The sequence below is a fragment of the Mesoplodon densirostris genome, chromosome 16 (genome assembly GCF_025265405.1).
Source record: "Mesoplodon densirostris isolate mMesDen1 chromosome 16, mMesDen1 primary haplotype, whole genome shotgun sequence".
Lineage (NCBI taxonomy): Eukaryota > Metazoa > Chordata > Mammalia > Artiodactyla > Ziphiidae > Mesoplodon > Mesoplodon densirostris.
In genome coordinates this window covers 54,630,489-54,644,862 of record NC_082676.1, presented here as the reverse complement: position 1 = coordinate 54,644,862, position 14,374 = coordinate 54,630,489, and the positions used below count along the sequence as shown (strand labels likewise).

At 39.1% G+C, this 14,374-nt stretch overlaps 1 protein-coding gene across 1 annotated transcript in view; it reads right to left on the bottom strand.

The window, feature by feature from the left end:
• The window catches only part of PDXDC1 (pyridoxal dependent decarboxylase domain containing 1), a 54,727-nt gene that overhangs the window by 30,552 nt on the left and 9,801 nt on the right, over positions 1-14,374 (bottom strand). The window contains exons 2-8 of the mRNA XM_060079253.1: positions 10,069-10,142; positions 9,044-9,109; positions 6,126-6,206; positions 4,264-4,410; positions 2,895-3,084; positions 1,126-1,194; positions 224-302 (exon numbers count right to left, since the gene is read on the bottom strand). Coding sequence (XP_059935236.1) covers positions 224-302; positions 1,126-1,194; positions 2,895-3,084; positions 4,264-4,410; positions 6,126-6,206; positions 9,044-9,109; positions 10,069-10,142 — 706 coding nt within the window. The remainder of the gene's footprint in view (positions 1-223; positions 303-1,125; positions 1,195-2,894; positions 3,085-4,263; positions 4,411-6,125; positions 6,207-9,043; positions 9,110-10,068; positions 10,143-14,374) is intronic.

Below are 14,374 nucleotides of genomic sequence, written 5' to 3'. Positions count from 1 at the left end.
CACAACCTAAATGAAAAAGTATATACACTCCCAAAACAAACCAACAATTAAGGGAATCTAATGAGCTAAAACTTTAGTATTGTAATTCTCACCACAGTGCTGATACCAACCTTCCTTAAACATGTGGCACACAAACATTCTTAAGACTTGATCTCTTTTAGGCTAACTACCTAGCCTCTTTCTTATATGTCCAAAATGGAAGATTCAGGTTCATGATACCTACCAGCATTTGCAACAAGCAACAGGGGCAGTTTTCCTCGTTCTATGTCATCTTTAATCAGTTTCTCCAGGAAGGCAACGTCCTGGGATTGAAAGACAAACCACAAAAACATGAGACAACCAGCATAAAAGCATATACACTGAAAAATTATAACTTCTAAAAGAAGCAGATGACTCTCAAAATTTATCAAAGCAATTCTTTTCTTGACAATTTTCCTTTTTTCTCCAATCATAGTTGTGAAAATAAAATCGTTTTCCTTGAAGACTAACTAGAAAAATCAGTTAAATGAGATTAAAGTTAGAAACTGCATATACAGAACCAACATGTCTCTAGTTTTAAACATTTACAATAAAAAAAAATGTTCTCTCAACCCCCCCCAAAAAACAACCAAAAATGTATCTCTGATATTACTCATTGATGTATCTGAACCAGAAAATCTAACTACCTTGAAAAAGAAATGCAGAACCCTAAAACCTATCCCTTTTGCTTCTGACTTCAGTATGGGAAGGCTTATCACTTGCATGTCTAAAAATAAGCAGAATCCAATGCCAAGGATTACAATAATCAAAATCTGCCCATTCATAAATCCAGGCAACAGTGATAACCATTTGAAAGAATGAGCTTTAGAAGGTATTCATGAGGCTTAATTGGACTCCATGTTTCTACTTAAAACAGGCGATACAGTGATTACAAGATTCCTTAAGAGCCAGGTGCTCCTCACCTTTATGCCAGCCGACCTTCCTGGACAGTCAAACCCGGCAGCATGTATTATGCAATGGGAAGGTCTAAGCAATTCATGAATAAGCTAATAATTATCTGGAGGCCAGCAAACAGAACTGCAGTTTAAAGGAAGGTACGGTTTCAAAACACAATTCTTTATTATTTTATAAACCTAAAGAACTCACCATCTGATGCTGGGATCCAAACACAGTGTTACAGGGCACACGACACAAACAGGGGAAGGGCAAGCCAAGCTGCAAGAAGAAACATGCAATTTTACAAGAAAGATCTTTGTCACCGTTCCCTTATGTCCCCAAAAGATTGTGGCTCTAAGTCACAATTATTCTTTCTAAATATTCTCTCTCCTTAGGAACTCTTAATATGAGCATTTGGGGGGATAATTTAGAATCCTTCCTCCAAGGATTAGTGGTAAATAACACCGACTAAAGGCATTCAAAGTACAATATCTTACTTATGGGTCCACCCATTCCTAAAAAGCAATAGATATGGACTAGCAGATGTACATATCTTAAGAGAAATGAAGTCAGCGTTATGGAGACAGTAATTGTCAAATAAATTTTATATTCCTCATTTTTAGCTTCCAAATCCTTAAGGAGTATATGTTTTAGGAATTTTTTTTAACATTTGCAGCATATTGCTCTGTATAACTAAAACTTGGAAGCATTTAAGGACCAAAAATTTAACAAGCACTTTATTCACACTTTTTCCCCTTAAAGAATTTTTATTTTAAATTATGAAAGTGAAACCCAAGTAAAACACACAATAAAAAATTATAGAAATTAAAAGTGAAAATTCCCCCCCTCCATAAGCCACCAATCTACTACTGTTAACAGGTTAGTATAGAACCTTGCAGATAATTGCTAGGCAAAAATAAATATATATTTATATAAATATATTTTTCTAGGTATAAAAAACATATGCATGTAAGCATGTACACACTTTTTAAAACATGAACATGGCTATTCTGCCACCTACCTTTCCCCCTTAACAGAACACTCTCACACATCTTTTGCAGATTGGACTGCTGTTCCAAGGGAGCTTTGGGTCCATAAGAGCCTGGCCTACAGTAGGTACTCAATAAGTAATTTGTTTCATGTTTCTACAGAGATATTATAAAACTCCTTATTTTGTACACCCTCAAGAAGAGGACATAATTTCTTGCCACCAATGACCACAGCTCAGAATCAACTTAAGCCCTGAAGTTTCCCCTATGTATCTCCCTGGACTCCTCTATCTTACAAAAGACAACCCCTCCAATCCTATGGGTTTTACTTTAAAACATTCTTGGCCAAGAGGCTTAACAAGTTCTTGACTCAAGGTAGCCCCGTAATCAGGCTACCATGAACTTTAAAAAATGGTAATGCTCTTTGATCTAATAATTCTAGACTGGCTCTGAAAAATCCATCTGAGGAATACAACCCAAAGTATAGAAAAGCTTCATGCACAAAGATGTCCATAACAGCACTATACAAAGAGCACTTCCTCAAAATGGTCATAAAATGCAAAAGAATGGAATCACTCTAATTGCCCAAAAGGGAAACAGTTAAAATACTATACACTCACTTGAAGGAATATTATGAAGACATTAAAAACATACTTTACTTTGGAGAACTGGTAAAACATGATATGAACCTGTATAACAGTAAGTGAAAAAAGCCAGATATAGCTATGTAAAAACACACATACTCTCTGATTAAGCCAAGTCTGAAAAGAAATAAAGTAAAATGTTGACTGTGGTTGCCTTTGGGCAACTGAAATACATATATATAGATATATCTAAATGTATTAATACACATTTATACATAATAATGACAAAACAAGCATATAAGAAAATCACCTTTCTTTTCACTTGGAAAAAACAGCAGCTAAAGAAAAACTTCCAGGACAGAATAAAACATCCTTTCTTTAAAATATCCACCTTATGCCACATTACCTGATTACAGAGGTACTGGCCCAGGCCAGGCCTAGCAGCAGCACTTAGATATATAACAGGTGTCTTGTTATATAACACATTGAACCCATCCACCACAAAGTCTTCATAACGGGAATGAATGGCAAGCCTACAGATCTTTGCAAGTCCTTCTCTTTCTTCTTCATGGAAATAAGCACAGCCATTTTCATACCTGTTAAAAGATACCCATATGTCAGTATGTTCTTATCTCTGATATTATATCCCAGTCTTATAACCATGGAAGTAATTCTTTTCTCAACCTGGAAACTGTTACCCAGATCAGTGAAAGGACATAGGAATCACCCTCATCTCAGAGGGCTGACACCTCACTGCAGCTGGAGGTTATAAAGAACAGAGGCAATGACCCCTCATCCACACCCAGCTTCAGAAAGAGCAGAAACTATGAAAACCAGTAGAGAATGGGAATCCCTCAGATATAAAAAGGCTGAAGATCATGGACTGGCTTACTTTACAAGAAAGCCAGCACTGGATAATGCAGGCATGGTTCTTAGTAGTTTCAGCCCTAAAACATCCAAAGTTAAGTAAAACTGTCAAAAATGCTAGTCAGGCTAACTTTTGCTTTCACTAATATCTGCCTGGGACATTTTATTCTTCTCAATCTCCAAAAAGAAGGACAGAGAGATTTTCAGTTACAGGTATTGGATTTTTATTAGAACAGAAGAAAATTTCTCCTTTGCCATATAGTTAGGCAAACTCATACTCTCGCCAGGTCAAGCTCTTTCCCAGCATCTGAAAACAAGTCTACCAAGTTAAATGTTCCAACGTTAGGTAAACATTCCTTTTCCATAAACGTAATAGCATAAATAAACACAGAATACCATTGGTCCCATTTCTTCTACTGACTCCTTAGTCTGCTAGAATTCCTTAATAATGCCAATATTATCACAGTATAAAGCAAATTTCAATTTCATAACACATACTCATCTTCCTTATGACAGCATTTCCTTTCTACTAAAGCACAGCTAATACTTTGATTAAAAATACCTGAACCTATTTCACTGCTGTACCTTCTGTCAACATGTGCCAATTAGGAATCTTAAGAACAAGTAACTGTGGACATTATCCAACATGTATGTGCTCATGTCCTCAGCTCTTTACATATGTTAATTCATTAGTTCATTTAATCCTCACAACAATGTCATCAAATAGATATTAAGGCTATCCCCATTTCATAGATAAGGAAACTGAGGCATGGAGTGGTTAAGCAACGCTTCCAAGAGGAAAGGGAAGAGGCAGAGCTGAACCCAGGTAGCATAGCTCCAGAAAAGAGATCTCTCACAGTCTATACCCAACGCATAAATGTCTTTACCAGAAACTAAAAACTTATTACCTGAAAATTCTGCAGAGCCATAAGGTAGTGTCTGAAAGTATCCTAGTTGTAAGTTTTCTCAGCTTCTCTTTGTCCAGAGTTGAAATGTAAGCTCCCAGACTGTGCCCCAACAAAGCTATATGACCTTGTTCTCCAATATTCTGGATTCTGTTAATCAAATTTTATTAGATTAAAAAAAAAGTATTAGTCAAAGCATAAATAAATAAAACATAGAGACACATTATTCCACAGAAATTTCTGTCAGACTTGAAATGCATTTAATGGCCTAGAAGGCAGACACTGAGATACATTTAGAAAATTCAATGCATAAGGTATTAATAGTTTGGGGGGAAATTTTTTTTTTAATTCAAGTCCTAGGAGATAAATATCCTTTTTTATTGAATACCAATCAAATACACAAACTGTTTTTGAATACTTTTCTCCAAAAAAGTTTTTTTAATTAAATACCAGTTGAAGAACTATGGAGAGTACAGCTAAAATGTGCAGAAAATTTAAGAATCAATAGACGAAGATCAATTCCCTGCATTAAATAGCTATTTATAACAATACAGCACATTCAAGGGGAACTAGGTATTGTTTTACACTTTACTAAAGTGGATGGACTAATTTCCCTTATAAAGAATAAATGTAAAAAGAAAAAAACAAAAAATTGACAGGATACTGGGCAAAGGAGACAGTTCATAGAATAGGAAATATAAATGGGTCTTAAAACATACAAAAAGACACTTAATCTGGTTCATAAGAAAAATGCAAACTAAAACTATGCTGAAATATCATTTCTCACCTATCAGACTGGCAACGATCCTTAAGTCTGCTAATACCCTTTTGGGCAAAGGTGTGGGGAAAGACGTACTCTCACACATTATGGGTGGGAATGTGAAGTGGCACAATTCCACAAAGGGAAATTTGGCAAATTTACAAATGCACAAACTTATCTGGCCCAGCAATCCCACTTCTAGGACTTTAATCTACAGAAACACTTCTTCTATGAGAAATGACACATGTACAGAGTTACTGGCTGTAGGAATGTTTTTAAGAGTAAAACATGAAAAGGAGACTAGTTAAATAAAATATGGCTCATCCATTCAGAGTAACACTAAACAGCTCTTAAAGGAGAAAGCTCCTTGTATACTGCTATGCCGGGAACTCCAAGACATAAATGAAAAAAGCAAGGCACAGAACAACATGCATAGTATTTAGGTACTGGAGGGGGTGAGCACAGACATTTTGCTTGGGTGTACATACACATGAAGTATCTCTGACGAATACACAAGAAACTGGCAACTTATCTCTAGGAAGGAGAACAAGGTAGGGAGGCAGAGGTAAGAAGGAAAATTGCCTTTGTATATACACCTTTTCTATCTTTTGAAATTTGAACTGGAAGAATGAATTACTTACTCCAAAAAAATTAAATTTAAAACTATTAAAGAGAGAATGAAACTAAATAAATTGCTTGATAGGTGCACAAACAGAAATAAAATAAACAGATGATTCACAGACAACATGGCCTGCCACCAATGAATTCAGCTGCAGCACTTCTCAGCAATCAGAGACGGAAGCACAGGAGCAGAAGCAGTCAGAAACAGAAAAGCACACAACAGCCATTCTCTGGCCCCTGTGCCAGCCCCTCCCTAAGACACAAGACCATAAAAACGACAGGATTTTAGTAAATGACTTCCTTTTACAAAATATATTATCTAAAATATGTCAATGTCTCTCTGAAGAAACTGATCATTATAATATCACATGTAACTAGGAATTAAATATAGCTTATTACTGCAGCAACTTGTGAGAATGCAATCATTATCAAAATCAAGAATACATATACTTTCAAACAGAAGCTGCCAACTGTTCTCCATTACCGGGTACTCTGGGGCTCCTCATCTTCATCTCCGTGCATCAGATTCTGAACTAACTGGAGGATGCTCACCATGTCTTGTCCACTGCGGAGCAGAAAAACAGCTGACAAACAGGTGGAAACAGCACACATCCCTCACCGGTCTCTCACTATTTTCTCTCGTCTAAACTAGCTTGACATGCTTTCTTTTTTAACTGAGTAGCTACGAAAGAAATAATGTGTTTTGAGATACAGTATACATCATTTTTAAAACAAACCTCAAATTATCAACTGAATTCTGAATATAACCTTACTTGCGATTAAATCTTCTGCCTAAATATTAATTTGATTTTTAAAAATTTCACCAGCTTTAGCAATATTTCTCTACCTGTTCATTTGAATCTTGGAGACTATTTAATAAGCATGTAATAAGGGCCGAAGTAGTCCTTATAAGCTGTTGGAAGGTCACAAAAGCAGCAAGAATACTCCAATGCCACTGGTGTATCTAGCTTCCCTCCACGTGGGAGTCTTTTTATTATTATTATTTTTTTTCTTTTTGCGGTATGCGGGCCTCTCACTGTTGTGGCCTCTCCCGTTGCGGAGCACAGGCTCCGGACGTGCAGGCCCAGCGGCCATGGCTCACGGGCCCAGCCGCTCCGCGGCATATGAGATCCTCCCAGACCGGGGCACGAACCCGTATCCCCTGCATCGGCAGGCGGACTCTTAACCACTGCGCCACCAGGGAGGCCCCACGTGGGAGTCTTGTCTGTTTGTTCTAACAGAGCTAAACACGAAATGCAAACATGATTTATTATTACCTCTTCCCCAAGCTGGGGAAACTGCAGATTCGCTTGCAGTGTAAACACTTACTTCTACCCAAGGTATGTTTTTAAACGCTCATCACATGAGGAGGTGGAAACTTAAGAGAAGAACATGAAAGGTGAAGTTCTAAGCAATGGCAAGGCGACTTGTAAAACATGTGATGTCAAAATACTATCACTCTATTAATGAGAATGTGACTAACAAAAAGTTCTCTCTTTCGGGCTTCCCTGGTGGCGCAGTGGTTCAGCATCCTCCTGCCAATGCAGGGGACAAGTGTTCGAGCTCTGGTCCAGGAAGATCCCACATGCCGTGGAGCAACTAAGCCCGTGCGCCACAACTACTGAGCCTGCGCTCTAGAGCCCGTGAGCCACAGCTACTGAGGCCCGTGCGCCTAGAGCTTGTGCTCTGCAACAAGAGAAGCCACTGCAATGAGAAGCCTGCACACTGCAAAGAAGAGTAGCCCCCGCTCACTGCAACTAGAGAAAGCCCATGAGCAGCAATGAAGACCCAATGCAGCCCAAAATTAATTTAAAAAAAAAAGTTATCTCTTTTCAAAAAGCACCATCAAAACAATGTCCCCAAACCTATCCTCCTCAAGGTGCTGACCTTCACGTGTGAGGGACTGTGATCCTTGGACACTGTGTAGAGATGAGGCCACATGACCTTGAGCAAGCTACTGAAACTCACGAAGCCCTACATTATACAACTGGGAGGATGCGGTTAGTCCATGGAAAGCACCGAATGCCACGCCTGGGGAAGTGCTATCTCAGGCGCTGGCTATTAGCATTATTAGTGTGAATCCTCCTGACCGGTGCCATTAATGCCCTCCCACTCTGAGAATTACAGATGTTCTTGGTAGTATGTCTTCTAGGGAAACTTCTGTGGGATGAGTGGAACCCTTTAATTCCCTTCAGTAGGCCCGGGATGAGGAGACTTATAAGATTTGGTTCCTGTTCTCAGTTGGAGAATGAACTTCGCCCATAGAGGACTTCAAGTCAGCACCCTTCTTCTATAAGCAGGAGTGCTTATTTTAAAATATTAATATCTGGGGACTTCCCTGGTGGCACAGTGGTTAAGAATCCACCTGCCACTGCAGGGGACACGGGTTCGAGCCCTGGTCCAGGAAGATCCCACATGCCGCGGAGCAACTAAGCCCGTGCACCACAACTACTGAGCCTGCGCTCTAGAGCCAGCGAGCCACAACTACTGAGCCCACGTGCCACAACTACTGAAGCCCACGTGCCTAGAGCCCGTGCTCTTCAACAAGAGAAGCCACTGCAATGAGAAGCCAGTGCACTGCAACGAAGAGTAGCCCCTGCTTGCTGCAACTAGAGAAAGCCTGTGCACACCAACGAAGACCCAACGCAGCCAAAAAAAAAAAATTAGTATCTGGGTGTGTTAGATGTGACATTTATTGGCACACTGGGATCCTTCCTCTATACTATTCTTTTGCAACATACTTATTGTACATATTTATATTCAGGTCAAAGGACAACTTAAGGGAGTTGTACTATTTACCTACGTACAGTTTCCTGGTAATAAAAAAAATAATAAGTTTGTCTGAGGGAAACTGGGCCGGGACTTTAACTCCAGATTGAGTGCTAACATCCTGTGAAAATGTTAGTTGGATAACTACTTATTTTTCTGACCTCTTCCCTGCTAGCTCAAGTCACAAACACTTGACAGACTTGCTTTAGTTGCCAAAAAATAAACCACTCTGCTAATAAATTAGAGTTGACATTTTCCTTTCATTTACTATATAATAAAATGATAAATCTTATCAAGTTAAAATAACTCTCACAATAAAGCTCAGTCTACCAAATAGATTACTGGTTTCAAGGATGAATCAAGTGTGATAGTTGAGTTATAATTATGAGTTTGCGTATCACTTTTGAGTTAAGAGGTTGTGTTAAACTCTGAAAGGGAAAGGGGGAGAAACAGTAGGTTTAGCATTATCACCAACCAACCAATGGCATTTCAGTTTTCTGATGTTATACTGCATATAACTCTCAATTTGCTTTGTGCTCATTAAAACTAAAATTGTAAGTCAGTGATGGTAAAATCTTGGTTTAAAGAAAGTGTACACCCTAAGTAAAGGTACTTATCTTCATTGCCACCTACCTGCCTTGCAGTGGCCCTGGAATATCCCCTGATAGGAGCTTCTTTCCATTTTCCTCCTCTGTTCTTCTAATTTAAAGGAAATAAAAAACTGTTAACCTTCTAACATTTGAGCATGAACATGTGATAATGTTGCTCACAACCTCTTAGTACCTGATGTGAGATTTGAAACACACATCTTGCCTTCTCGTCCCAGCCCCCAGGCTGGGGTAGGGTTTAGTTTCAGGAAAATAATATTAAAAATATAATAACACTTCAACCCACTTCTTGGTTAGCTGATGCCCTATATGACCTGAATATACAGTGAGAAGTATTTATAGATGCAAGTCAATATATTAAATAAATGAAACTCTTAGTAGGCAGAACTGAAAATTGTAAGTCCTGCCCCTTAATTTCAAAATCCTTTAATTACAAAGCATCTTATACCCAAGACAAATACCAATTTTAAAGTCAGCTGAAGCTAAGTGTGACATTCTGAAACCAAGAGGTGTCTTTTTTTTCATCTTTATTGGAGTATAATTGCTTTACAGTGGTGTGTTAGTTTCTGCTTTATAACAAAGTGAATCAGTTATACATATACATATGTTCCCGTATGTCTTCCCTCTTGCGTCTCCCTCCCTCCCATCCTCCCTATCCCACCCCTCTAGGTGGTCACAAAGCACCTAGCTGATCTCCCTGTGCTATGCGGCTGCTTCCCACTAGCTATCTATTTTACGTTTGGTAGTGTATATATGTCCATGTCACTCTCTCACTTTGTCACAGCTTACCCTTCCCTCTCCCCATATCCTCAAGTCCATTCTCTAGTAGGTCTGTGTCTTTATTCCCGTTTTACCCCTAGATTCTTCATGACATTTTTTTTCTTAGATTCCATATATATGTGTTAGCATACGGTATTTGTCTTTCTCTTTCTGACTTACTTCACTCTGTATGACAGACCAAGAGGTGTCTTTAACAGAAGGAAACTAGTGCCGCCAGTTTCATAGCAGGTTGAACACATTTAATGGGTTACTTCTGTTCCACAGGCTCACCTCTGACTGTCCTCTAGCATCTTCATGGCCTCCTTCAAGTTTTTTCCCATTTCAGCTAGTGTAGGGTCTGCTATCTGGGAAACAAATTTTCAAAAGGTTAAATTTTAACAACCCTCTATTACTTCTGCAACATAATTCATCCAGAAAAACTAAATGCAAGTCCATTTTCTTCTGGATTTATTATAAAATACCTGGATTATTAAAGAACATGTTTGATTTTAAAATTCCAACAGTACAAAGGTATAACATAAAAAAGTCCCACTCCCCAGGGGAGGCCACTTTTAAGTTTGACATGTATCTCTCCAAAGTTTCACTTTGCTCATATGCCCCTCTCCAAATTGCTTTTTTCTACTTTATAGTGAATATGGTTCCATGTCAGCAGGTCCAGTTCATTCTTCTTAGTCGTTACACCTTTTTGCATCTGATGGATGTATTATAATTTACTGTACCAGTCCTGAATTAATGGACCCTTAGGTTATTTCAGTTTTTCACTATTAGAAGCAAGGTCCAGAAAAGTATGTAGTAGGCTGAAAAATAGCCTACTACATTTTACTGTTGTAGTAGGCTGAAAAATAGCCCCCCAAAGGATATTCACATCCTAATCCCTGGAATTTGTGAACGTTACCTTATATGACAAAGTCTTTGCAGATGTGATTAAGGATCTTGAGATGGCACGATTACCCTGAATCATCCAGGTGAGCCCTAAATTCAATCACATATATCCACATGGGAGAATTGGAGGGAGACCACACAGAGAGAGAAGACTATGTGAAGACAGAGCAGAGAGAGATTTGAAGATGCTGGCCTTGAAACTGGAGTGATGGAGCCACCAAACAGGGAAGGATGGCTGGCAAGCAACATAAGCTGGAACAAGAAAGGAAGGGACACTCCCCACCGAGCCTCTGGAGGGAGCGCAGCCCTGCCAGCCCTTGATTTCAGCCCCGAGACAGTGATTTCAAACTTCTGGCCTCCAGGACTGAGAGAGAACATATTTCTGTTGTTCTAAGCCACCCAGTTTGTGCTCATTTGTTACAGGAGCCCCAGGAAACTAATACGCTCAAAGATCTGCAAGTGCTTCTAAAAACTCTGGGATGCTTACACAAGCTAGCAATAGTGATTGACTCCAAAGAATGGCTACAGGGGTCAGAGGAAGTCTTTTTAGTTCATATCCTTTTGCTCCTTTTGGAATTTAGTACCACGTGTACATCTATCTCCCATTCAAAACATAAACGAAACAAATTTTTAAAAATTCTTGCAGAATTGAAACACTCATTTTCCTTTCTTTCTTCTTACATCTCCGTAAAAATTTTTAGAGAGACAATCTTGTTGCCCTGAATCTCTATATAGTATGAATTGGGTTATAAACAATCACAGAAGCTCTCCCTTGTTCCCCCCTTACTCTTCAAATACACTTCAAGTGTAGTTATCTGCTTTTCTCTTCATATTGTCTCTTGTACCTCGTAATAGTTTATACAATGTAGATGTGCAATGAGTGTATATTACCTTTAGTACTGTGTTACCTCCTCAAAATTGTTTTTTTTTAAAGAAATTTTACTGTTTATCAATGTAAGTATCAGAAAATATTAATTCTAGAAGGGACCTTAGGGGTCTAGTCCAGGGATTTCCCACCTGTGTTCTTCTCAGCCTTAAGACTCCTGGAAAGAACTTTGGGGAGAAGAGGTTGGGTAGCTGTAGTTTCACTTGTAAAAAGTTTCATTAAAAAGAAGAAAAAAAAGTATAAGCATGAAAACCTCTGATTCTGGTATAACATTTTAGAGAAGAGGAAACTAAGACTTAGAGAGGTACACTGACTTGCCTAGGCTCATGGAACTAATAAATGACAGAGAGGTGCCAGAACCGTGGTTTCCTGATGTGTTTCTGCCTGTTTCTATTACATCACACTGATTCTACAAGAGATTAGAAAATAATCACATAGCCACATCTGACCTGATTTTTACACGAGAAAAAAAAAAAAATCATTAAAAAAAACAGGTGCTTCCAATAAAAATCACGATTTAAATGTAAGCACCAGATGGGTTAGAGAGTAATCTAAAAGGGTCTCCATGCTCTCCATTAACAGCTCTGAGTAGGATGAGGAACAGATAATGGTCAAGAGAATTGATCTTGCTCCTCAGTCTGCTGGTCATGGTCCTTACCACCCTTATCTCCTGTGACACATCAATCCCTGATCATCTGGCCAAATGAAAAGATAAACAGTTTGCTTGATCAATTACACCTCCGTGTTTCATGCTTATAACATCTGCCCCATCTGAAATGTCCTTGTACCTTTTATCCACCTCTAACTACCTATTAAATCACAATTCACTACTTCTAAGAAACCCCTATGGATAAAACCATTTTCACATGTTCACATCCCCTCTAATGATATCGATACCATTTTTTCCTAAACCAAAAACCTGGACTCACTGCCTGACAAATGACTGTATTTATGGGGACAACAGGACGGAAGGCTTGAAACTGGGGCCATTCTAATATGCAACTGCCATTTATCCTCACGATTCTTTACATTCTTTACTATGAATTGTTTTATAGATGATCTTTCCAGTATAGGTATTCTCCCCAATTAGATTATATGCTTTTTGAAAGCAGCCATTCAGACTCCTACTAATTTTGACTTCTCTTATAAGACCAAGAATCTAAAGTCAGCTTGATTCTTGGGTTGTCATATTACCTCTGAAACCCCTTAGGAAGGCATGGCATATTGGATATCAACATACTGGCTCTAAGTTCAACACGGCTAACTTCTCCTATAACATTGAACAGATTTTTCAGTTAAGAATAGACAAAATAGTTGACTTAGTTTAGAAGCCACTTCATATGACAATACTTATTTTTAAACACCAGAATCACATGTGATGACAAGATGCTTACACTGAGAGAGGCAAGAGGGAAGTGCAGCTTCACATTTCTCCATTTGAGTCTCTCAAGACAGCAAGCACACACTCATTGAATGGAAAGGCTGACATTTAAATTGTTCTTGATCCTACTCTCTTTTAGGGAGCGAAGTGGGGACAGCGGGGAGTGGGTAGCGGGTGCGTAGGGAAAATAGCACTTTTAGTTAAATTTGAATCAATTAAATGTGAATATGATGTAGACCCTCATGTGCTTGTGTTAACGGGATAATCCAAAATATAAAATGTTATCCAGTTGCAGGATATTAGGCCCTAAGTCAAGAAATACTCTAAGGGGCTTCCCTGGTGGCGCAGTGGTTGAGAGTCCGCCTGCCGATGCAGGGGCACGAGTTCGTGCCCCGGTCCAGGAGGATCCCACATGCCGCGGAGCGGCTGGGCCCGTGAGCCATGGCTGCTGAGCCTGCACGTCCGGAGCCTGTGCTCCGCAACAGGAGAGACCACAGCAGTGAGAGGCCCGCGTACCGCAAAAAAAAAAAAAAAAAAGAAAAAAAAAGAAATATTCTAAGAAAAATATTTATAAATTGGTTCCTTAAACCATGCCTCCATAAGCTTCTATTAAGGGCAGCAACTACTTTCTTATTCACATTTCGTATCCTCAGTACCTGTTACAGTGCCAGAGTACTTGTGTGATAAATGTTAATAAATAATAGCAGGGTAACAGCCAGACACAAACCAAAATGAGTGAAGAATCAAGTTGAATAAAGATGTCCATTATTTGGTATTTAGAAGGAGGCTGTTTTACAATATTGAAGGAAGAAAAAAAATAGTATTCTATGCCAGGTTCCCAGAAGAATGTCATATTTTTTCAACCCTTAGCATCTAACACAGGATCTGGCACAGAAAAAGGGCTCAATAAGATTTGTGATCCTTAATAATTACTAACACTTACTGAGTTGCTTGCTATATTCAAGCATCATCTAATTAACACCTTTACATGCATTACTGCCTGGCTAACCCAAAGGCACAGAGTTAGTATGCTTTGGAGCCAGAATTTAAAACAAGGTCTGTACTACTCTAGAACCAGTGCTCCTGACCACTAGGCAATACTGCTCCTCAAGTTCATCAAAAAAGTAAACAAAGCAACTCACATTTTGAAAAAGCTCTTGTCTCAAGAACCATAATTAGAGCTAAGTAAGGCCTCATTTTAAAGATAATCCTTGGGACTTCCCTGGTGGTGCAGTGGTTAAGAATCTGCCTGCCAATGCAGGGGACACGGGTTCACGCCCTGTCCGGGAAGATCCCACATGCCACGGAGCAACTGAGCCCGTGCGCCACAACTACTGAGCCTGTACTCTACAGCCCACGAACCACAACTACGGAGCCCACGTGCCACAACTACTGAAGCCTGTGCACCTCTGGAGTGTGTATATCCA